Here is a 24,178-nt window from a genome sequence, read left to right as displayed (position 1 = left end):
TAGTGTTGGAATAGTAGGTACTCTTGAGTGCATGGCAACATAGATTGCACAAACTGGGACAAACTAACTGGAAGCAGAAGTGGCCATTGTTGCCTAGAAAACATTGTAGCCAATAACTATCACACACATCAAAATACAGCTCTTCTTTCCATTCAGGTAATTATTTTGTATGTAATGTTTACTGCATACTTACATTTGATTATTTAGTGAGACATCAGTCATATAATTTATTAATGCAGTGGAGCGTACTAAAGTGGAACGTAGGGTATGTATTTACATGTAAGTTAATTATAAGCATACTTAGATTTTTAAGTATACTTTAAGTTGTATACTAATATGATGTACTAGAAGTATGCTTATAAGTGTACTTTTTCTAAACTATTTGAAACTTTTAAGTTTATAAAAGTATACTTTATTTGTGTAACAAAAATAACCTATGAGAACACAACAATAGTTACTGGCTACATTTTAGGTTTGTTATGTTTGCACTGTAACTTTACTACAAGTGAGCTTATAGATTTCTAGATCAATACTTTAAGCATATATTTAGTTTATAAAAGTGCAATCTTAGTAAACTACTAGTTTGGTATTTTTTATACTGCAAGAAAGTTTTCTTTGAGTGAGCTTAACAACATATACCTATAGTTTATTATTTAAAAAAAATGCACTAAATCTACTTAAATGTTCATATTTTTCTACTTAAATTATATCAATAAATTAAGCATATTTAAAGAACATTGCTATTATCATTGTGTACAAAGAAGTGAGATTTTACTTACTTGTTAACTTGAACATGAAATTGTTGAGTATGTGAAACTGTGAAAAAGTATATAACTGGAGACTCATTCAATAGATTAAACACAAATACAAGCCAAGTATACTGTAAACACCAAATTATACTGATATTTAATATAATAATAATAAACTATATCTTGATCAAAAGACTGTGTACAGCTAATGGCCAAATATGTATTTCTGTCATCAAATCTTGTAATTTTAAGTATATGTGCGAGAAGCACCTAAAAAGTGGACTGAAAGTTTGTTGTTTAAAAGAAGTATACTTATGGTATACTGGTTTTGTAAAGACTTAGCTTTGCAAGATCCCTATATCGTCTATACTCGTGGTCAGAAATTAGATTTTAATTACAGATTACTGCTGTATAGATTCACGCAGAGCAGATAGTGTGCTTAAGAGTTGACAGATCCTCTCTGTACAGTCCTGTTTTAGAATGGGGGGCATTTACTGTACCGTAGAGCTAGTGGCTAAACGACAGGGAATGCATTAGTGACCTGCAGAGGTCGTGAATGGATGGCTGCTCATCTTTTCTGACGTCCACTAATCGAATAGAAAGGGCTGTACTCTTATCTAAAGTCTGCCTCTTATAGTGCTTTTACACTCGAGATTTTGGTCCAGACCCATGTCCATTTGACGTCAGACATTAGTTTTTTTGCTGGGTGTGAAAGCAGTTTTTACAGCTCTAGAACTCCACCGGTGCGATACACAATGATAATGAATGTAAGCTGACCTTTTTGATTGAAGTGAGATGTTATTTGTGTCAGTGTTTTTACATTCATAGTGCATCTAAATTGAACAAGCACGAATCATTTCATAGACAATACTCAAAAATAAAGTATAATGTACAGTTATGATTATAAATACATTTGAAAACAGGCGGCTGTAAAATGAATTTTTGGTTAGTGTGGAATTAAAGGGATTGTTCACCCACAACTACAAATTCACCCTCATGTTGTTCAAAACCTGTATGTGACTCTTTATTTTGTGGAAAACACGAAAGAAGATATTTTGAGAATTGTTCAAAATATGGGACACTGGGACTGTTCCCCCAAAAATAACAATCCTCAAGTTTTTCCAACTATTTAAGAATTTCTTTATTTTAATGAACACACAGAAAAATATTTGGAAGAATGCTTGTAACCAAACAGTTCTTGGCCACCATTGATTACCACAGTAGGAAGAATTACAATGGTAGTCAAAAGTGAACTGTTTGCTTTTCATACTTATCATCTTTTGTGTTCAACTCAACTAGGACATTTGTGACCCTGGACAACAAAACTAGTCTTAAGTGTCAAATTTTTTGAAATTGAGATTTTTATATCGTCTCAAAGCGATATCTATTGAGCGTTCTATTGAGAAATGGTTTGTTAGGATCGAAAACTATCTGGCAGAACAACAACTGTTTACAAAGCTGGAATCTGAGGGTGCAAAAGAGCTAAATATTGAGAAAATCGCCTTTGAAATTGTTAATCTGAGGCACTGTAGCAGGCCATCCACTCACAAAAAGAAAGATTTTATACCATTATGGTAAGAAATGTATAAAAAATCTTCATGGAACATGATATTTACTTAATATCCTAATGATATTTGGCAAAAAGAAAAATCTATAATTTTTACAATGTTTTTTGGGCGATTCCTAAAAATGTTCCAGTGCTACTTAAGACTGGTTTTGTTGTCCACAGTCACATTTATAAAGCAATTTTTCCTAATATTGTGGTGAATGGTAGCCAAGAACTGTTTGGATTATCAGAACAAAGACATTCATACAGATTTTATTTGGGTGAACTATTCCTTTAACTCCACATAAAGAAACAAATGTGACATTACCTGCAATTTTATGTTTAAGACAGAGATGGTGCTTTTATAGATTGCCTCTTTAGTGTAAATTCAGGCTTTGGAGGTACAGTAATCCATCTGGCTTGGTGAAAAATCCTTTTAAATTCTTAATGGGCATAGCTGGTAGGAAATCTTATCAGGAGCAAACATGTTTCCCTGTCTAGTGATCACTCACTCCTGTTTACTAAAGCTCATCAGTTATTCAGAGCTAATCAGACTGAAATACAAGCATCTGTAAACAGCCTGTGTTTGTGTGTTTGTGTGTGTGTTAGGGTGAGAGCGAGTTGTCGTGAGAATAGACGACCTCCACCACATCGCCCCCAAAGCACAAGCCACAGCGAGTCTCTCTCTTTCTGTCTCTTTCTCTCCCTCTCTGTTGACCGCTCGTGAATTCTGAACTTCTATAGACACTCTCCATTTGCCTCTGGTAAAATATGGCAGAATAGTGTCAGACATTAAGTGACCGTTTTTTTACTTTTTCAACAAATGATCTTGCCTTTTGCTTGGTTTTTCTGTCAAGTGAGTTACGAATTGTTTTCCTGCGAAAAAGGGAACGGCTGTGAGCATGTGAAATGGTTGGATGACTTGGAGGCAAACCCAGAAGTCCGTTCTTCTGCCAGAGTTTCACGCTTGAGAAAAGCTCTACGTAATATTGCTGGATTCTGCACGAGGCAGATTTGAGAGGTTGTTCAGTTTTGTCCGTTTATTTTCTTGTCTTGTAAAAATTCTCTGATGAGTGGTTGTCGATGTCGAGGATGGAAGGTCTGTGCTGAGGTTAATACTGAAATAATATGCTTCAGTGTTTTCATTGCAGTTGTGAGTTTGTGCAATATGCAGCTATACAGTGTTTTGATTTTTGGGAGGCTCATGTGTTCAGTTTGGTTAGGGAAACATAGACTGTAATGTACAAATGTACTGTATTTAAATGTAAGTTATACGCTGAATTTACCTATATTACTGCTTTCACATTACCCCGCACATGATATCAAAAACCAGATTTTTCAGGCAAATACCTAAAATCTTTATTTAAACATTCAGAATCAGCCAAACAACAGTTTCACTGTGTACACTGTAAAGCATCTGTCTCAATTTTTTTATCACAACACATATGCTCACTGAGCTATTGTTAGACTGTGGTGTTAAAATTTATTTATGATGTCAATGTTTGTAAATCGCCATTGGTTTACTTAACTTCCTTTGATTTGAATGTGTTTATCTGAATTAAGAATAAATTGATGGTTTAAATCTAAATCCTGGAAAGAGCTTTCGTTTGCTGATTTCTCAGTTCGTCTTTACACGTTCATCTTTTCGGCTGACTAATCCCAGTATCTATTTCAATCAGGCGGAGCCCAGGAGACCAGCTAGACCATTGATTCTCACCATTAAACAGCTGTCCCGCCTACAGCTCCAAATGCTTATTACTCTCATTTCCCCCCAGCGTTCAGGGTCGCAGAGACCGGCGCTCTGTGTGTGTCCTATCTCACTAACTCTCTGGCTGTCTGTCTAACTCGCCCTGCTTTTCTAAAAGTGTCCCTCTGCTGTTTGTCTTCCAGATGGACCCCGTCCAGAAAGCGGTAATCAACCACACATTCGGAGTCTCCATCCCTCCCAAGAAAAAGCAAGTTATTTCGTGCAACATCTGTCAGCTCCGCTTTAATTCAGATGTGAGTAAAAAACAAGCATTTCTCAGTTGTGTGTTTACATGGGGTGGTGTGAATGTTTGGGGTGTGTGCGTCTTCCAGCGTTTTCTTTTTCTCTCAAAAGTATGAAGAAATGTGATCTTCGCCCAGTCCGGTTTGTGAAGGAGTAGCTTTTTAGTTCTGTGTTTCGTGTTACAAACTACAGCTGATTAAAATAAGCCCCGGTTTAGCCGTTTAGGGTGTGAGTGACAACACTCTTCATTACTCACACACACTGAGGTAACACGTGGTCACATTTGAGCAAAGTCCCTGCCAGTTATGCCCTCAGCCAGGTTTTAATGAAGTTTTTCAGTCATCACTGATGAGGAACACTCTGGCTCATTTGTATTGTTTCATGAAAGCAAGTGTTTAATTTTTTTTTTAGTCATTCGCTTGTTTCCCTTACATGTGTCAATTGCACTCGATTGTCTTTATTCAGTTCATGATTCAGTTTCCCTTTCAAATATAATTATCTGATATTGTTTGAAAAAAAGGTTTATTAATAACTTTTTGTATCGAGCATTGCTTTTTATAACAAGATACGCTTTTTTAAATAAAGTACTTTTTATGATGTTCAGTTTCATTAACGGCGATTGATCTGCACCAACTATTAAATGCATTTGTTTGTAGCTACTGAATAAAAACAGGAACATATTTCAAACGTCTTAGATCGATTTGTGCAATCTGAATAATATAGAAGAAAAAGGTCATGTTATAAGAAGACAAAACAAACAATCAACTTTATTTTAACGTTGTCGTCGCTGGTCCTCGCAGTGCAGTCGGATTTCTGAACAGGTGACTCATATGAATCAATTCTTTCCATTGAAATCGTTTGAAAGATTCACGATTCAGTATATTTAGTATATCTTCAGTATAGATTCAATTTACTTTACAAAGTTTACTTTTTGAGATTGAAATCAGGAAAATTATATAATTTACGTTTAGTATTGTTGTTTACTATAAAAGTAGGACTAATTTGACTCATTAATAGAAGAACGCGCAATATAATTATTAGCTAGAATCGTTCATTGGAATCAGAATCGTTCAACACAATCTCATAGGAATTTGTAACTACTTTTCGAGGTGGCTAATTCGTATGAATTTGTACGATCTTATTCGCTCGTCTTAGTGCGATTTGCTTTCGCAACAGTGACATTAGATTTAGAGGTGGGCTTAGGGGAGGGGCTAAAGTCGGACAAATTCAGATTCAAATTGTACAAATTTATATGAATTAGTTCGTAAAATACATTCCTTACTATTCCCATTCCAATTTACAATGGTCGGACAGTCACATTTAAATTGGCAACTCGAAGTTAAAATATAATTTCTTTAACCACATTATTGAAGATTAAGTAACTCCAAATACCAATGTCAAATAGCGGCGAAGAACACAAGACAATAGCGAATCTAAATATTAAAAAAAGCTATTTTGTGCATTAGATTTTCTTTTTCCAACACTCCACCCGATGCTTTTTATCCTTCCTTTTTTGTAATCAGTGTAAACCGATTTCACGTATAATTTGTCTAAAAACATTTCCATTATTTGTTTACTGGCTAAACTGTGGTAGCAATAAAATCCCAGTGGTTGTAGTTAACAGTACTGATGTGTTTATGAGTGAGAGCACAGGTGTGGGATTCTACACAGAGCCTCTCATCTGGCAGAGAGTTGAGATGTGCTGTTCTTCTCGATGGGAGAAGGGTAATTACTTACTGTACTGCCATGTTGTACCACTCTGTCTTGGCATTGATTAAGCTATTTAATTTAAGATGAATGCCACAAGGTGGCATTAAGCCCTGGGTGACGGAGGGCTCCCACAGCGAGCTGTAATTGAGAAAAGAGTTCTCTGGAAGTGGAAACCAGACGTCAGAGCACCATTGTGCATCTGTTTTCTCTCCTCAAAGTTTTTTTCACCTTTATCCTGACAAACAGGCAGGAATGCGAGACGGGGAACACCTCTGAGCAAACGCAGACGTGGTCACGTCTCGGCGGTGCGGCTGCCGGGCGTCCCAGCTTGTGTGTTGTTCCCTCCCGCTGTGCATAATTGGTTGATTGCCATCTACTTTGAAACGCTGGTTTTCTTAGAACTTGTTTCTGAATTGAAGCGACTGCTAGAGATTAACTTGTCTGGAAGCCCTGTTATCTTCTAACTTTCTCTGGATCCAAACAAGCGCAATAAAAGAGGAAAGTGAAATGACGTGATAATTGAAAACGGTTTCCTCTCGCAATTGCCCGTTTGAGCAACGCTTTTAAGACTAGACGGCGTATCTGAGGCTAACGCGGGGCAGAGGTGTCAGCGGATGTTCTGCCGACCGCAGAGGTCTTTGATGCTAATTCTGTGTGCACATGTTGTCACGTTCTGATCCGGGAAGATAGAGCTGTCTCTCTCGCTCTATCTGTTCCCTGGAGATGCTCATCTGCAGGCTCAGTCCAAAGCTCATCTTGGTTAAGTGAAAGTGATGCTCTGGTTGGCGTGTCAGAAGGAATCAGCCAGTGTCCCTGACTCTTTGTTTACCTTTATACTCTGCCGGGCTGAAGATACTGTGATTTATGTTCTTCTTTGGGAGAATAGCGATGTGAACTCTTATCCACAGGGAGTGTTGGGTAAGGGAATCTGGACTGCATGTAAATATGTCCAGTGAGGGATCTAAATTTAAATCTGTGAATTTAAATCTCTTGTTTAACACGGTTATTTGGCTCACTTGGTGAAACGATCTGTTAGCAATGCAGAGGCGAGATCCCAGGGATCACACTTACTGATCAAATAAAAAAAATAAGATTTTGCTAGAGAATTGTATTTAGTCAAGATGAATATTTTACTAGTTAATCTACATACAAAATATAGAAAACAATATTGGGACACCCCCTTCTACTAAACATGTTTATCTATTCCAGTAATTCCAATAAAATTGTTTTGTTTCATTCTTTATACTCACGGAAATGACTAAAGTAGTCAAGTGGGCATCCCAATATTTTTGTCCATATCGTGTATGTGTAGAGTAATGGATATAAAAAAACTATCCTTTGATAGTCCTTTGAAGTGGTCCACACATTGGACCAAGCTTCAAACTCGGTCTGTGTCTTTATTAAGGCTTAAACAAGTCTTCGTTCTACGGCTGTGAAAAAGAGTCCTGTGATGTAATTTAAGCCCATACTTCAGAGCACGCTATGAAACTATTGTGACATCCAATCCTGTTGCCAGAGGGGAAAACAATGTGAGACTAAAGGTCTGAATACATCCTCAGCCATTATCTTAATGAAGTTGAGGAAAACCGTATTTTCAGTCTGTGTTTCTGTTTCAATAATGAGAGCAAATGTGGTGATATATTCTCTCCGCCTGTACTATAAAATAACGCTGAAAAGCTTCATAAACCACAGAATAAAATTACTTTTGATGTACATTTTTAGATTTGGCCAAATTAGTGGTGTATATAACAAAAGTTGATGTGATTTCCAGCACATTGGTGTGTTTACAGTTTGTTAGACTATTTGGTTTACAGTAAGGTGCTATTTGTTAACAGTAGTAAATGCATTAGTTTACGTTAAACAATTATCTGTATTTACATGAACTGACATTAATAAATGCTCTATTAGTATTGTTCATTGTTAGTTCATTGAAGCTAATGCATTAACTAATTGTTAACAAATAGAATCTTATTATAAAGTGTTATCAACTATTTCAAAATTTTATCAATTCATGTTTATTAAATATTTGTTGTGTGAATATGGAAAAATATATATTTTTTGGATGCTTGCCTATGTAAAACTATACTAGAGTGTTTTGGGTGGTTGCCAGGGCGTTGCTAGTTTTTTTAATCTGTCAGACGTCATTGTTAGTGTGTGCGGGGGGGGGGGGGTTGTTTATGTTTGCCAAATTTAGGACTGTTCAACGATAAATCGCATCCAAAGTAGAAGTTTGTGTTTACATAATAAATGTCTCTGCACTGTGCATGTTCATTTTTTATTTATAAACACATATACATTCATGTATATATTTTAGAAAAATATAAAAATGAATAAATGTTTGTATATTTTAAATTGTGTTTAAATATTAATAACTACATGAAAATATTTCCTAAATATGTACATGTATGTGTTTTCAAATACAAAGTAAATATGCACAGTTCACTGACAAATATCATAAGGTAAACACAAACTTTTAATCCGGATGCGATTAATAGCGATTAATATGCTTTTTTTACAGATGCTAGGGGGCACATCTGGTTCGGCATCAGTTGTGTAAATCTTTTTCCGTCAGTATGTACGCAAGTGGTGTTTATTACCTTTCTACATTTTTGGTGTTTTCACAGCAGTGCTTTAAACTGTACAACTTTAAACACTTTTTGGAGAGAATCATTACGGGTTTATTATAGTGCTTTAGAATGCTTCTGCATTTCGTTGATTGGGTTACAATTGTTTAGTCTCTCTTTGCTATAGCACTTGTGTACATACAGTACGTTCGGAAATGTCTTTACACAACTACCAACTCTTCCACGTTCGGCATCTCGGAAACGTGAAAAAGGCCTATCGTTGAACAGCCAAGGTCGAATTCAAGAGTCTCACAGAGTCTCAATGATATGATCATCTACATATAACGCAACTTTGGGTCTTCTCTGCAAATCTATACGATTTTTTTGCCCGTTTTATCATCTCCAAGGTCAAAAGTGCAATCAAATTGCTTTTAGAAGTAAAACCACACCTTTTCTCAACAATACACATGATTTAAGGTTTTCATGATCGAATGGAGCGCAAAGTCACAATTCACATCGATGCTGTTAGTGACCCAGTCTTGCTCACCAATGCCACTGAAATTACAGTTTGCCTTATACCATATAGCCTACATTGATTTCAAGTGCTATCACACTTAGCATTTGAACACGTGTGAATGTCACCGGTGCTGTTGGACTAATAGACAAATGGACACAAATCCAAACTCATGACAGACGTTGCCCTTAATGTGCCAGATCAATGCCTGAAAGCCAAGCTTTAAATGGCATATATGTCCATTATGTTTTAAAACAGACCGCATCAGAGGAGGGTCTTTAACAACTCAAATCCAGAATGCAATTAACTGACCCCGATTGGCTCTCTAGTTCAACTTGAGTTCTTAAAACGCCTCGTGCAACTGACCTTACCACGAATGTGTTAAGCGTCACGTTTTATTTGCTTTCCACAAACTTTACACGCTCCCATTTTCTATAGAATGCAACTTGTTAATACGACAATTAGACTTTAGGCAAGGCTGAGAGGTCCATAAACCGCGTTTGGGTTGGTATCGTTTTTATTTCATATTTCGTCTCTAAATCTTGGCCCTCCGTTTAGCTGTTAAAATAAATTCTTGCAGATGTGGCCTAAATAAACTCGGTGATTGGGAAAACCCGTAGTTCAATTTTAGTTGGTCCGCTTTCCTCTGAGCTTTGCCAAATACACAAGAATGTTTATACCATGAGCCTTTTCTCCATCTGCTTTGTCTTTTGCCATTACTTTTGACTTGCATTATCTTTGTTTTTTTGCCTTTGTCGAGTGTTTGTTTTTCAAGGTGAAACCGCTACTGGTGTTTGCTTTGAAGACCGCATTAAAATGAGAATAATGCACTCTTAGGTTTCCCTTATCTCCTGTAAATGAGATGTTTTATCTCCATTTGCACACAGTGTAACGGAGAAGCCCGGGCCATTTCATTTGAAGTTACCTGATCTGAAGGTGCGTGTCCCGCTGTGATGTGACATTAGGTGAAGTGGCGGCGTCCCTCGGAGAGACACGCAGCCCTTTTGTGAGAACAAGCCAATATGGAAGATAACCAGCACATCTCATTAAAGCTTTATGCTCTCTTATACACATGCTGTGTCATTAATGCACGGGGGTAATAAAGAGCACTCCCCCGCAACACATGTCTCTATTGAGCTGTGGTGTCGTTGCTCGAATAACATTACTAGGTAGCATAAGGACAGCCTGATCTTCTGCTGGAGCTTGTAAAGGACTGTGCTGTTCAATGCCAAGGTCGTGGGTTCGATGCCCAGGGAAAAACGTACTGTACTAATGGAAAAAAATACACAGCTTGATTGTACTGTACAGTAAGTTAATGTAAATGAAATTATTGGCTGCATGAACAGATGTTTAAAACATAAGAAATGGAAAGTTTTCTTTATTGTGATCTGCAGCAGTTACTGTGAAGTTTATGAGTGAGGTTGGATTCAGGATCTTGGTCAATAAAGAATTTATTTGCAATATACTGGAAACTGAACGTTTTTGATATGGTTCAGTACAGAGTTATTATAGTTTTCTTCTAGTTTTATTAATATTTTGAATTTGCTTTTATTTTTATATTTTTCATTTTATTGCTGATTTTGTTTCTATTTTAGCTGTTTTGTAATGCGAGTTTTCTTTTTATTATTCAATTCAATTCAAGTTTATTTATTTATCGCTTTTCACAATGTGTATTGTTTCAAAGCAGCTTTACAGGGGCAAACAGGAAAAACAGAAAAGTTAAAACACAGCACAGCACATTTATTTGTTCATTTTTTTATATGCTAGAGACAGTTTCATCGGATGAACGTGCCTAGCCCAAAGTCAACCTCCACTGTTTAATTAATATTCATTTTAATTTACATGAATAATTGGTATAATTGTATTAAATTAAATTAAAACTACTCAACAGTTATTGGTTCTTTGCGGAGGTCTACCGGAAGTTCAGTTTGGGCCGCATATCATTGTTTATGTTGTTGCCGCTGAAACCATCTATACTTTTATTTTAGTTTTATATATTTTAAGTTAATCATTTCAATCCAATCTCTGGAAAAAATTGTCCGTAGGGTGTGAGTGTGTGAGTGAATGAGTGAGTGTGTGTGCCCTGCGATGGGTTGGCACTCCATCCAGGGTGTATCCTGCCTTGATGCCCGATGACTCCTGAGATAGGCGCAGGCTCCCCGTGACCCGAGGTAGTTCGGATAAGCGGTAGAAAATGGAATGGAATTTGAATCCAACAACTAAAACATAGTAATTGTCATCTAGTTTTAGTTTTTCAAATCATTTTAGATCAATAAATTTACATTATATTTACATAATTAATTTGGCAGCTGCTCTTATCCAAAGCGACTTACAAGTAGGAGAACATATACACATTTTGTCTACACACTTAATAGTACCATTAGTTTACAATCAATAGTTTAATTGATTTCAATTAAGACATGTTTTAATACTTTTTGTTTTAGTTATCTAAAAACATGGTTTGGTTATATTATAAAGACTCAATTTTCAAAAAGTAATAATTGAATCATCACAAGAAAATGTTAAAGAACCAGAAATGTTACATTCTTCAACAACTCGCACATCAATATTTAAGATGCCGGTCTTTTGCTTCTTTAGAAGTTGTTAAGTGAAGGATAAAAAGTGTTTGGAAGTTCAGATCAAGGCATTTTTTGCCAAACATCAATCTACAGTTCACATCTTCTGATGTCTTTTGCTTGGAGGAAGAGGAAATATATGAAAGGTGTTTTTGAAAACGGGTGCTGCAAGGTAGACGCGTAACATCACAATTTTGTTTGTAGTCTTAGATAATAGACTGGCTAATGGAAATGGGCAAACTCAAACTTTTAAAAGCTTGTTTTAAACATCAATTTGAGGCTTTTTTTGTGGTTGAAAATGTTTTTAATGGGTGAAATGAGGGGTCCGGAAAAATAGCTTGCTACTATGACTTCATGGAGCGAGGCGTTTCGAGAGCAGAGGTTAACAACAGTGGTTGGCACGAATACATTCTGCACTTGTGTTGCATAATTTACTTTGAATCATGCCAGTTTAAATTACATTTTATCCAAAGCGACTTAGAAATGAAGTATATTATGAGGTAGTTTATCAGTGAATCACCCCATAATGCTAGCATGCATATTTATTTAGATAAATAATGCTTTCAAACACTGTTAGTCTGTGTGTTACATCAGCTGTTTAATGTATTCATGATGAAATCGACTCTATAAAAGATTAACTATTAGTCACTGTGTCCTTTTATATAGCATCACGTCACAAGCTGTTACGGTGTGTTGGTGTGTATGTTTGGGACAGGTGTCTTGTGAACAGGACACACAGACAGATGTAGGGTAATGCACTAATGTTGCTGGCAATTCAGATCAGAAGATATCAGCAGATGTATTTGTCTTTTTGCCTATGTAAGCCTTTCTCATGTGCAAGGGTTGCATTATATGTATTTATTAATGTGCCTACCTGTCATGAATATGTTGTAATGTCTAACTACACCAGAATGTCAAATGCAGGCCTTGTTTATAATACACAAGCCGATGTTTGTAAAAACATTCTTGCAAAAAAAATTTGCTTTGGGATAATCTACGAAACATGAGGAGAATGAATTTCTCATGTTGTAAATTCTTACATTTCTAAGAATGAATGAATGCAACAATTTACGTAAGAATAAGACATTCTGCTTGTATTGACCCTCAGAGATTGAGCTAAAATATGCTTGATTATATGACTAAAACTGTGCACAGCGTGCCAATGATTTTTGATATATTGAAATTTATGTACATATTAAAATGGAGAGAAATTCTCTTTATAAATGTCAAGAGCACGTAATCCAGGTCACAGGAGCTGTTAACATTTCCACCAAGCAGAGAAGGTGCCGCGGGCCGTCACATCGCACATCAATGTCTTCAACAGTTTCAGTCGTGTGTCATTCTAACGCTCATGACTGTCACTTAAACAAGCAATCGATGGACGTTACGCTCCTTGTTTTCCCTCTCTCTCTCTCTCTCTCTCTCTTTTATCATGTTTCATATTTCTCCGGTTCAGTTCACCGTAATGCCAAGATGTTATGTTCGACTCCTCTTTAGTCACTGCATCTTTCTGAAAAGTGTTAGCTGCATGCTTTGTTACAGATCTTTTTTTCACAGTTTGTGTGTTTGTTTTGATCAATTGCAGTTGTATTAACTGTTGAAGTTAATATGTTTCTTTCAATAGCGGCACATCCAATACTGTTCTGGAAGCTATCGTTGAAACTATTAAAACGTCACATTGTCCGTTTATCCAATTGATTTTATTATAAAAAAAAGTGATAAATGCAAAAAAGTGATACAAAGTTTACAAGATTTTATCCGAACCTGACCAGTCGTCTCTCTGTCAGTGTGAACGTCCCTTACCTTCTTAGATTGTTTCAGATTTTGCATCATGTAAATTGTATACTCTTTAGACGTAATTCTTTTTAAGTCACCCTATTGAAGTGACATAAAATGTCTTTAACCGCAGCTCAGACACCTAGAAAACTCAATACCGTAGGCTCCGGTTTACCGTCTCTTTGAAAAATCTGCAAGAAAAACATCCTTGAGCTGTGTTGTCTGGGATCTCCCATCGCTGCCAGAAATCCCTTAAACTTGCAGTTAGTCAATGTGACAGAGTTGAAGCATTTGGAGAGAAAATCCATCTGCAGGTCCTTAGAGACTTTGTCACTTTGATGTCATAAAAATGAGAAACTGAGCTTATAATTCATTCCAGACAGATATTCAAAGGGATCCTAATCCTTCATAAGCTCTCTCGATCTCGCGTCTCTCTCTTTGAGTCATTAAGTCTCTTTCCCTTTAAATCTCCCTTTGAAATTACTATAACTTAAGATATGAGCAAACTCTCCATTAACAATCTCGCCAAGTGCAAAACCGTCGACGTCTGTTTAGCGTTATCTATTGAGAATCAATTCCCTCTAAACATCTCGTACTTTGTTCCCTCTCTCCGATCCCAGCATCACAATCTCGATGTTGAACAGTGCCTGCTATTGAAAGCGTGTTTGGGTTGTGTGTGACTGCCGTCCATGATGGTAGATGTAGTGTGAGAAATGAGCCTGATTGGATGGTTCATTTGTTCTCCTTTGTAGAGCCAAGCCGAGGCGCACTACAAAGGCAGTAAACATGCCAAGAAGCTCAAAGCGCAGGAGACCACCAAAAATAAGCAGAAAAGTGCTGCCGCCCAGGACTGCGGCGCTAAGACAGTCAGCATCTCTACCACCACCAATACCACCTCCTGCAGTTCTGTCACTGCCAGCTGCCCTGACCAACCAGGTTAATAGCTCCTTTTGTTCTTGCTCCACACCTTCTTTCTTCTCCTGTTCTCCACTCCTACCCTCTCCATCCTCTTCCCGACTGTGAGTGCTCATAAATGTCGTACTTGGTTCTGTGTTTGTTTGCTTTCATCTCTAACCCCGAACCATGCCAGTGTCTATATTCTGTCTGTGTGTGTGTTTGTGTACAAGTGATCTTTTTGTACAGTATGTGAAGAATGCATTGCAGAAGCATCCACATTCACAAAACTTGAGGCATGCATATGTTGCGAGGGTGTAACATACGTTAAGAACAGGGCTAATGTATTTTAATGGTCGTTCACCCAAAAATAAGGTTTATGTGAAATAATGAAATCATTCACTCAGTGTCATGCCATTCCAACTTTCTTTCTGCACGAAAGAAGATATTTTGAAGAACGTTGGTAACCAAACAACATTGGCCCCCATTGACTTTTATCGTATGGCACAAAACCACCGAAACATTTCTCGAAATATCTTCTTTCATGTTTTACTGAAGAAAAAGTCATATACAGGTTTTGAAAGACGCGATGATGACAGAAAATTATGACAGAAGTAATAAGGAGGGACAATGAGTGATGCTTTCATAAACACCAGAATAAAAACATATACATATTAAGTTGGTATTAAACAAGCGATTAGGGTAAGATGTGAAGGAAAGTCTGGCAAATGTTCCTGGCTCCGTGCCTCGTAAACCTGAAGTTTATTTTAACAAGGTCTCTGATCATTTCAGTCTGATCTTAACAGCTTGAGCGACACATTTCCGCACTGATTCTTTAATGAACCTGTAACAGTGAGATTCACCCTTTGCCAAGAGGCTGTTAGAGACTGAAACAGTGCAAACTATAGAGAGGTTAGCAGGATATATTTACAATTCTGAAGGTCAAAGAGAGGATGGAAAGTGTTCGTGAAAAACTAAATGACTGTTTTGGTGCAATCATTTTTTTGGTATACAGTTGTATACCCTTGTATACAGTTGACTGATGATATTGCTTTCCATTTAACATCTGTTGTGTTCTGGAGCTGTAAGCTGTCTCTTGATTTTTCAGGCACTTTAATGTGGTCACTCAATAGAGTTTTGGCTTGATACTTTCAACTCAATACAAATATGGAAGTACATACATTTATTTGTAATAAATAACTAGATTATTGGGTGTCATTTTTTATGTTTGAATCTCCCAATAGTGTCTTTTTGTAGTACACTAGAACTGTGGAGAACCATATTACCATATTACCACATTAACCATGATTTTATTATAGTAAAGTAGTCATTTTTATTAGCAGATTCGTTACCATTGCCATAACCATAAATTACAAACAGCATGTTATAACTGTAGTTATTGTAGTGAGACTATAGACTGTATAAAACATGGACGAAGTGTCCCCGTTGGTTTCTTAGGAGATGTTTTTAAGCTTAAAGTAGGCGGAGCCGGCCGTCGCCATCTTAGAAGCGCGTCACTCCGGGATAATCGAAAATGAGCAAAGAGGCAGAACGTGGTCAGAGCGGAGTCACCTGGTTGCTGAAACCACTTAATTTGCAGAATTTTAAGGCTTAATATAAGTTAAACAGGCAAGTAATATATATAAATTCACCCTCCTCACAGTTGTCATGAAGGGTAAAATTTGCTATATAAACCAAAATCCTTTTTTAAACATCTTTTTTTTCTGCTTTAAAGTTGCCCATTTTAACATGGGGCTCAATGTGATTCTGCAGACGATGAATTAAAGTTTAAGTCTTCCATGTTGGCTTCACGAGAGAGATCGGAAATTTGCCACTGAAGTAAGACCCTGGTAAATGTGTAGTACTATAGAAATAAAAAAAAAGATATACACTTTATATAGTTACTATTTAGGATACAAGATCTTTTTTTCAGTTTTTATTAGTTTTATTAATATATATTTTTATTTCAAATTAAAATTGGTTTTTTTATATGTTGTTTTCATGATAAATGTAGTTAAGTTTTTAGCAATTTTGTTATGTGCTGTTGTCATTTATTTATTTGTTTTATTTGTTATATTATATTGTTCTTTGTTTTGTTATATTTTGTATTATTTTATTATTATTATTGTCGCTCGCACTATTATTTGTATCATTATTTAAATATAGAGGGTTTGCACGTGACGTTACTTTCTCACGTGAACACGCCGAAACACTCTCCCTTGAGTGGCAAAGCATTCAGCAAAATGGCTGCTTACAATATCAGGAAACGCAATTCCGCGCAACATATTAGTGTCCAAAGACACCCGCTTCCTTCCTAAATCGGTAGGATCACCGTCGCGTCCAACTGCTTTAAAGTGCAGCAAATAATTGTGTGTTTTAGTCCCGGTTTCTTTATTGAAAGCAACCATTTAGCTGCTTGTTTTACCACTCAAGGGAATTTGTCCTGACATTCAAGGGGGCGTGTTCACCTGGGAAAGTGAAGTCAATGCATACCTCATTGCTATTTGTTTTTATTTATTTCCAAAAATGTTTTATTTAGATTATATAATATAGGCCTTAGGCCATTATCGAATTTGATTCAATGAACAAATTAAAAGTGTTGTTTTAGTTAACCACAATAATCCAGCTTTTGTTAAACATAAATTATTGTACTGAGGACAAAACCCCACTTTTAATCTCATGTGGTGTTCAAGTGTAATTTTGTGAGTATTTTTACACCCCTGAACATATGCTGAGGTTAGGACCTGTCCCGGTGAGAGGTGATCCGCCATATGCCAACCACAGCTCACTTTACCTGCAGCTCAGCTTGTTTGCTCAATCATTACCTGCATATTGAGTTCCTTTTACATTATCTTTCTGTTTTGTTTCTTTGCGTTTAAATGTTTAATTAAGGAAACACATGCTAAATTACAGCAGGTCTTGCGGTGTTAGCATGCTGAGATGTGTTGTATTTCTTCCCCTCTCTTTGATTCCACGGAATTAGATTTGTGTTACATTTCAAAGAACATAATCATCTGATCTTTGCTTCATGCTGTGACCCACTCAATTTCAGACCTTAGTGTCTGATTAAGAATCAAGCCTGAGATGTACCAAGACATGTGCCCTACGGGGGGCAAATCTAAGCAGCCGCCGCAAACTTGCCGAAGTCTTTTTCTCTAGCTGCAAATTCAGAGATTCGGGTGCGTCTCATTTATTAGCCAGTGGTGTTCCTCATTGGTATGCGGCGTATTTGTGAAAATCAGGCCACATGAATGTCAGCCTGATTCACAGATGGCTTATGGGTCCTTGCTGTCACGCTCGTGTATTATCGCAGAGTTGAGCCAGACTTAGAGTCGGGGTGGGTGGAGGGGGTGCGCTGCCGTCTCCTCGAAAGGTGGAAACGGAGAACGAAGTCAGATTTAGTTTACTTGGGAAAACTTCAAGCGCTAAATCATTAAAATTGCTAGCTCCGCCATTTTACGTAAGAGGCTGTTTTATGTGATGTTTTAGAACGCTCTGTGTTAGAATATTTTGGGACGGTAATTGCTCTTGGTTTTTTGTAAGATCTACGACTCGCACTGACAGGATATAGCAAGGTCGTTTTAACATTGCAGTGCTTGATATGAATCCAGACAAGTGCCAGTTGTTATCACGGCGGCTGTGTCCCAAAAACTTCTGAGCTCCATACATAAGCATCATTTAAAGGAATAGTTCACCTTCCATGTTAAAATGTTGTCATCACTTACACGTCCTCTTGTCATTTCAAACCTGCATGACTTTCTTTCTTCTGCAGAACACAAAAGAAGATATTTAGAAAAACGTTTGTAACCAAAAACCATAGGTCTCCATTGACTTGTTGGTTTTGTGTCTATACAACAAAAGGCAATGGGAACCAGCGGTTTTTGGTTGCCAATGTTCTTCAGAATGTCTTCTTTTGTGTATTGCAGAAGAAAAAAAATCACACTGGTGTAAAATGACAATGGAGTAAATGATGGCAGAAAGTTCATTTTGAAGTTGAACTATTCCTTTAAGGCCTTTACAAAAAGTAGGCAGAGAGATTATCTTGTATTCAGTTAATTATTTTTTTTACCCAAAATGAACATTTTCTTTATTTATTCACGTCATTTCAAACCTGTATGACTTTCTTACTTCTGCCGAACCCAAAAATAGATCTTTTTAAGAACATTGGTGACTAAACTACATTGACCCCATTGACTTCCATTGTACGGATACAAAACCACTGAGATCTCAAAATGTATTTTTTCTTTCTTTTTGGAAGAAATTTTGAAATGCTTGAGGTATTGTTTAGGGACCATTAACATCTAAAACTTGTGGAAATGCAGGACTTACCGCTTTCTCATCATCTCCGTTGCTCGCACTTGCGACTCCAGAAACACGGCCATTATGAAATGCGTGCATCATCCGCGCTCACGGCGCTCGCTTGTGCATCCAGTTTTCAAGCATAAAGACACTTAAACCACTGAACAAGTGACATCTTTCTCATAGAAATAAACTGTTTTTTTGTGTTTTGCACCGCAATAGTCAAGTGACCTTCCCAAATGACATTTTGGGAACCATTTACAGCTGCAGCCAATGGACGGCCAACTTTAAATGAAAAATATTCCCAACGATTTATTAAAGAAACAATTTATTAGATTATTGTTTCTGTCGTCTTTGTCCCCACCACTTTTCAAAACAAAGTTATGCCACTGGTTCCACAGAAGAAAGAAAGTCATAAACAGGTTTGAAAGACACGCGGGTGAATAAATGATGACAGATTTTTTTGTTTTGTTTGCGCAAAATATCACTTTTTTAGCATCATTGTGTGTTGAATTCTTCGCAGAAAAGGGTATCCCATGATGCATTGCAATGAGCTGAGTGGAATTTTAATTATAAACATGCTTTAAATAAATAGGTTTGTGTGAGGAGTGCTTTTTTTTCCCCTTTTCGGTCACTATGAGATTCTGTTAACATGTTACTTATGTAGACGGATGACGGCAAGACATATTACTCTGTTTCCTGCCAAATAGTTCACCGGCTACAATACAAGCTCAGTGACATACAGCACAAAATAGTGAAAATAAGCATAACACTGAAATGAAAAGAACATTTGACAAATAAACAGCAAAAGAGCAGAAGCCCAGAGCTTCAGGTTAGTCTCAGCTGATGTAATGTCACAGAATGGAAAAATATTAGTGTGTTCTGGCTCCTGAGGGACGAAAAAATCATAAGCAGAGTGTGACATTTATTTAATGCAGCATTCTCTGAGGGTCCTGTTGGAGAGGAGGTGGAGACTACAGACATGGAGCCACCCGCTGCATGTGACACAATGGCGTATGGGTGGTAGGAGTTTCAGGGTCAAGTCCAATCGCATCAGAACACGAAGGGTGTTAGAACGGAGCCCCGCCCCACCCGGCTCTTTTTCAACTTATCCGAAATAGAAACTGCAGCTCTTTCCTGCAATTCAAATGCAATGAAACAAAAAAGATCAGAAAAATGTCTGCAAAAGACATTTTGTCAAGGTCTCACCACTAACTCCGCAAACCTTTGTGTATGTATTTTCCTCTCTTTTGTTTCCAGAAAAAAGCTCTGATCCCCCGGCTATGCACAAAAGTCCCGTTTCACCGCAGGTCATCGTGCCCGCTCCAACCCCGCCTCCGGTGCCGTTTACGCCCAGCCCTTGCAAGGCGGCACCCCCGCACGCCAGCCCACCCAGTGAGCCCTCAGGGCACGCGGCAGCCCTTAAGAACACCCCAAAACCTGCAGCTCTGCCAACGGCTCAAACAGAGATCAGCGTAGAGTCTGAAGAAGAGAAAGCCAAGAAGCTGCTGTACTGTTCGCTGTGCAAAGTAGCTGTCAACTCTCTCTCACAGCTGGAGGCGCACAACACAGGTGTGCCAAACATCTGCCTCTGCATCACATCATCTCTTCAGAGCCTTTCACACCGTTTTATGATATTCATGAACATAAGGGTTTCATGAAGTGACCTCCGGGGCTTAGAATTGTGGGATGTCGTTACAGTTACAACATATATTAAAGCGTACACAGCGTTCATACGGTGTGAATAAAATTCAGTAGTGCCGCACTTGAGTATCTTTGTAGATCTAAAAATGTTTTTATTAAAGATGTCCAGGCTTGATTTTTTTTAATTTAGTGATTATCAAGACGACACAGTTGACATAGTCAAGAACGCATTGAATTTTCTTTGGAGTACATTCATAGTTTTCTATTATGTTTCTCCTGCTTTTACATCTCAAATATTTCAGCAGCTTTTAAGAAGTCAAATAATTCATCATGCGTGGCTGAAATAGTGATGGAACAACTTTGGTCGAAAGGTGCAGAAAAATCTCTCTGTAGTGCATTAAAGATTACTATCATCATTTTTTAACAAGTGATTCAGATTATCCAGAGCATCTGAGGTCATTTCTTTCAGATCTGTGAAATGGAGTTCCTCTATATTGTTATGTTTGTGGATTCTCCTATTCTCTTAAATTTAGAAGGATTTTTAAAACATTCTCTTTATAATTATCATTCTTGTTGTGAACAGACCTTTAGAATTTCTGATGTATGCTTTTGTTAAGTTATTTTACCTTAAGCTCCGAAGCAGAGATGGGAACCTTCAAGAATTAAATAAAATAAATGATTGAATGAAATGACTTCCATTTAAGATTGTTACTTAATCAACTATAAACTTTTTATCTCTGCTTTATCTGGTTCATCAGGTTCAAAGCACAAAACTATGTTGGAGGCAAGAAATGGAGCAGGTCCCATTAAGGCGTACCCCAGACCCGGGTCCAAACTCAAAGTTCAAGCCACACAACTCAATAAAGGCTCAGGCTTACAGAACAAAACCTTTCATTGTGAAATCTGTGATGTTCACGTCAACTCAGAAATTCAACTTAAACAGGTACAGTATCGACTCAATTCATTTTGACTTCATGACTCACGTGATGCAAATTATAAACTTTTAAAAGCGATGTACACTTGTACCATATCTCTTGACTTCCGATGCCATGTGTCCAATTAAACTACTCTAAACTTGGTATTTTGGCAAAAATTCATGTGACACATGCTTGAAAAAATTTGAGGTTGTGTGATGTTCCCACTTTTTAAAATACAATAAACAAAGCTATGCAAAAGGACACATGTCTCACAATAGTTTACATTGGGCTTCGTGGGCCTTTGGATTGTTTGTGCACTTACAAAATTGAACCAAAAGTTTCCAATTCAGCTTTGAATAGCATTGGTCTTATACAGTTCGTGCTAATATTATTAAATACCTCAAGGTTTGATATTATGGACACTTTTGCCTCATAACATTTTTAGGTAGCTTGTTGGGTTACCGCATGATGTCCGATGTAAACACCTTGATTTTTTTAAAGGGGTATTATGGCGCAGATACGTGTTTTTCTGTGTCTTTGGTGTGTTATAAGTTGCCCATGTATGTATTAGACACGTAAAATTCCAGTGTCGAAACAAAAGATGCATTCTATCTAAAAGCAAATGCTCACCCAGTCCTGCCTGAAACGCCTCGTGTAACCACACCCCACAAATTCACGTCGCTGGTGGTATGATTTGACTAAGACGATGAAATGTTTACGTAAGTAAGGTGGACCTGTCAGTTCAATTGCTTTGGAGCCTGATGTTCCAAATATTGTAAAAAGCGTTACATTTCCTTCACACGCTTCAACCAATCACTACACAGCGGTTAACTGGCCAACCATAGCACACCTAGCTTTGTTAAAAATCAGCAAATTACAGAGAGGCGGGGCATAGAGGAGATACAAACATACAAGGTATATGGAAAATACAGCGTTTTGAACCTTAAATCGTGTAGACACATTGCATTACATCTAAAACAAACAATAATTTTCGTTTTAGCCGTGTCATATGACTCCTTTAAGCACTTTCAGTTTGTGTCTTTGTTTTCATTTTCCACAATTATTATTGACACAAACCATACTGTGTGCATTGTTTATTAATGAAATCACCATAAATGCTAGCTAATGTGATTTTGTGATTTTCAATTCTGTAGTTTATGCCGTGATAAATAATAATGACGAGCAGTCGATCTATTCATATTTTTTTGGTGTTATATAAAGTGATACTTGTTTTACGACGTTAAATAATCGTGTTTAATTTCACAGCATATCTCCAGCAGGCGGCACAAGGACAGAGTGGCAGGCAAACCAACGAAACCCAAATTCAGCCCTTACAACAAGCAGCAGCGCAGCACCAACACGCTGGCAGTAATGCATTATTTATGCTCTTTATAATCAAGGCCTTTCATCAAGTGTTACTTGCATTTCAAGTATTAATGTGGCGAGGAGTTCATTCTTCACTCTGTAGTGGAGGCTGACAGTCGCCTCTTTTTATTCTAATGCATCACAGTGGCTCAATGCTTTTTTGGGATTTGATTTAGTTATACAGCGTGTCAGATGTGTTTTAAAACAATATAATATGCGCTGATCTGGAGCTAAGCCCCGCCCCCTTTATTACCGCTAATCTGTATATGACTTTCTTTCTTCCGTGGAACACGAAAAGTAGATATTTTGAGAAATTTCTATGTGGTTTTGTGTCCGTACAATGGAAGTCAATGGGGGCCAGTGTGGTTCGGTAACCAACGTTCTTCAAAATACTGTATGTCTTCTGCAGAAGAAAGAAAGTCTTAGAAGTTTAGTGAGAGTAGGTAAATTGTAAAAGATCTGGAAACTTTGTTTTCTCTCCCTCACCAGCTGTGTTCTCTCTGTCTCTCGTCCAGGCAAAACTAGCCTTGCAGAATGACTTGGTAAAGCCCATTTCACAAGCTTTCCTGTCCACACCGTTCTCAGCCACCACAGTCCCCTCCATCTCCCTCCACCCGCGTCCAGGCACCTCCATCTTTCAGACGGCAGCGTTTCCTCCCTCGTTTCTCCGGGCCGCACCGGGTCCCATCCGACGCACCGCAGGCTCCATCCTGTTCGCGCCTTACTGAGCCCCCAGGCACGGACGAGCCCGCCGGGTGGGAGGAGCTATGCGTCTCAAACTATGCCACGCTATGTGCTGTTCTTCTGGAAACAATGGTGTATTTATTGAAACGTTACCCTAAACTCTCCTCACCGTGGAAAACCCAGGAAGGATGTCGTCTCTGTGACGGCTATTGCATTTGAAACATTGAGTGTTGAACTGTTTCCTGAAAGACTTGAATTATCGTTGTCTTCCTTTACAACTGAACCAACATCTTTGGATAAGGCGTCGCCCAAAACGACACCAAACCTAACCATGTAGGGCAGTATGTGTTCAGTCACCGGATTGATGTTGTCAGGGACTCGTGCTGCAGTTTTGGCCTATGTGCTGTCTTGTATTGTGTTGTTGGTAAGCGCAGTCACCGGTGCTTCTAAGCTGTTCTTTCGTTTCCCTTTTTTGACTTTATCATCCTTTTATCTGACATCCCCCCATGTTTTATTTTTCTCATATAAGTAGATTCAGTCTGTTTTTTATGATAAAAATCTCTTTTCTTTAATAGGAAACCCGTGGGCCTTTCATCTTTCTGTGATTTCCTTATTTGCCATGAGACTGTAATACGTTGCAGCTCTCTGATGATGCAATAATGTATAGATCATTAAATATTGATATTCGTCATAGTGTATTTATTTACCTACCAGGTTGCAATACTAGTAGAGTTTTATGAGCTGGAAGAGGTACTCAGAGAATTAGGTACGTCATTTGGTACGTTATTTTTAGAGTCTAAAAAAAAAGAAAAATTTCCATTCACTGACAATTCTTTATTTGGCTGGGGAATTTCCTGCTCCATAGTATATATGTTTGTATGTATGAGAGTCTGTACATAAAGATACTACATTTTCAATAAAATAATATATTTCAATGATTTCGGACATGA

General features: G+C 37.6%; 1 protein-coding gene across 3 annotated transcripts in view; it reads left to right on the top strand.

Moving 5' to 3' along the window:
* The window catches only part of znf385b (zinc finger protein 385B), a 119,638-nt gene extending 95,460 nt beyond the window's left edge, over nucleotides 1-24,178 (top strand). For all 3 annotated transcript variants that reach the window (XM_056754399.1, XM_056754398.1, XM_056754397.1), the window contains 6 exons: nucleotides 4,186-4,296; nucleotides 14,178-14,361; nucleotides 19,879-20,190; nucleotides 21,021-21,205; nucleotides 22,446-22,547; nucleotides 23,060-24,178. In XM_056754399.1, coding sequence (XP_056610377.1) covers nucleotides 4,186-4,296; nucleotides 14,178-14,361; nucleotides 19,879-20,190; nucleotides 21,021-21,205; nucleotides 22,446-22,547; nucleotides 23,060-23,272 — 1,107 coding nt within the window. In that variant the 3' untranslated portion in view covers nucleotides 23,273-24,178. The remainder of the gene's footprint in view (nucleotides 1-4,185; nucleotides 4,297-14,177; nucleotides 14,362-19,878; nucleotides 20,191-21,020; nucleotides 21,206-22,445; nucleotides 22,548-23,059) is intronic.

This window comes from Triplophysa dalaica, chromosome 8 (assembly GCF_015846415.1).
Source record: "Triplophysa dalaica isolate WHDGS20190420 chromosome 8, ASM1584641v1, whole genome shotgun sequence".
NCBI lineage: Eukaryota > Metazoa > Chordata > Actinopteri > Cypriniformes > Nemacheilidae > Triplophysa > Triplophysa dalaica.
The sequence above is the reverse complement of the archived record's forward strand: the minus strand, read 5'-3'. Positions and strand labels throughout refer to the sequence as shown.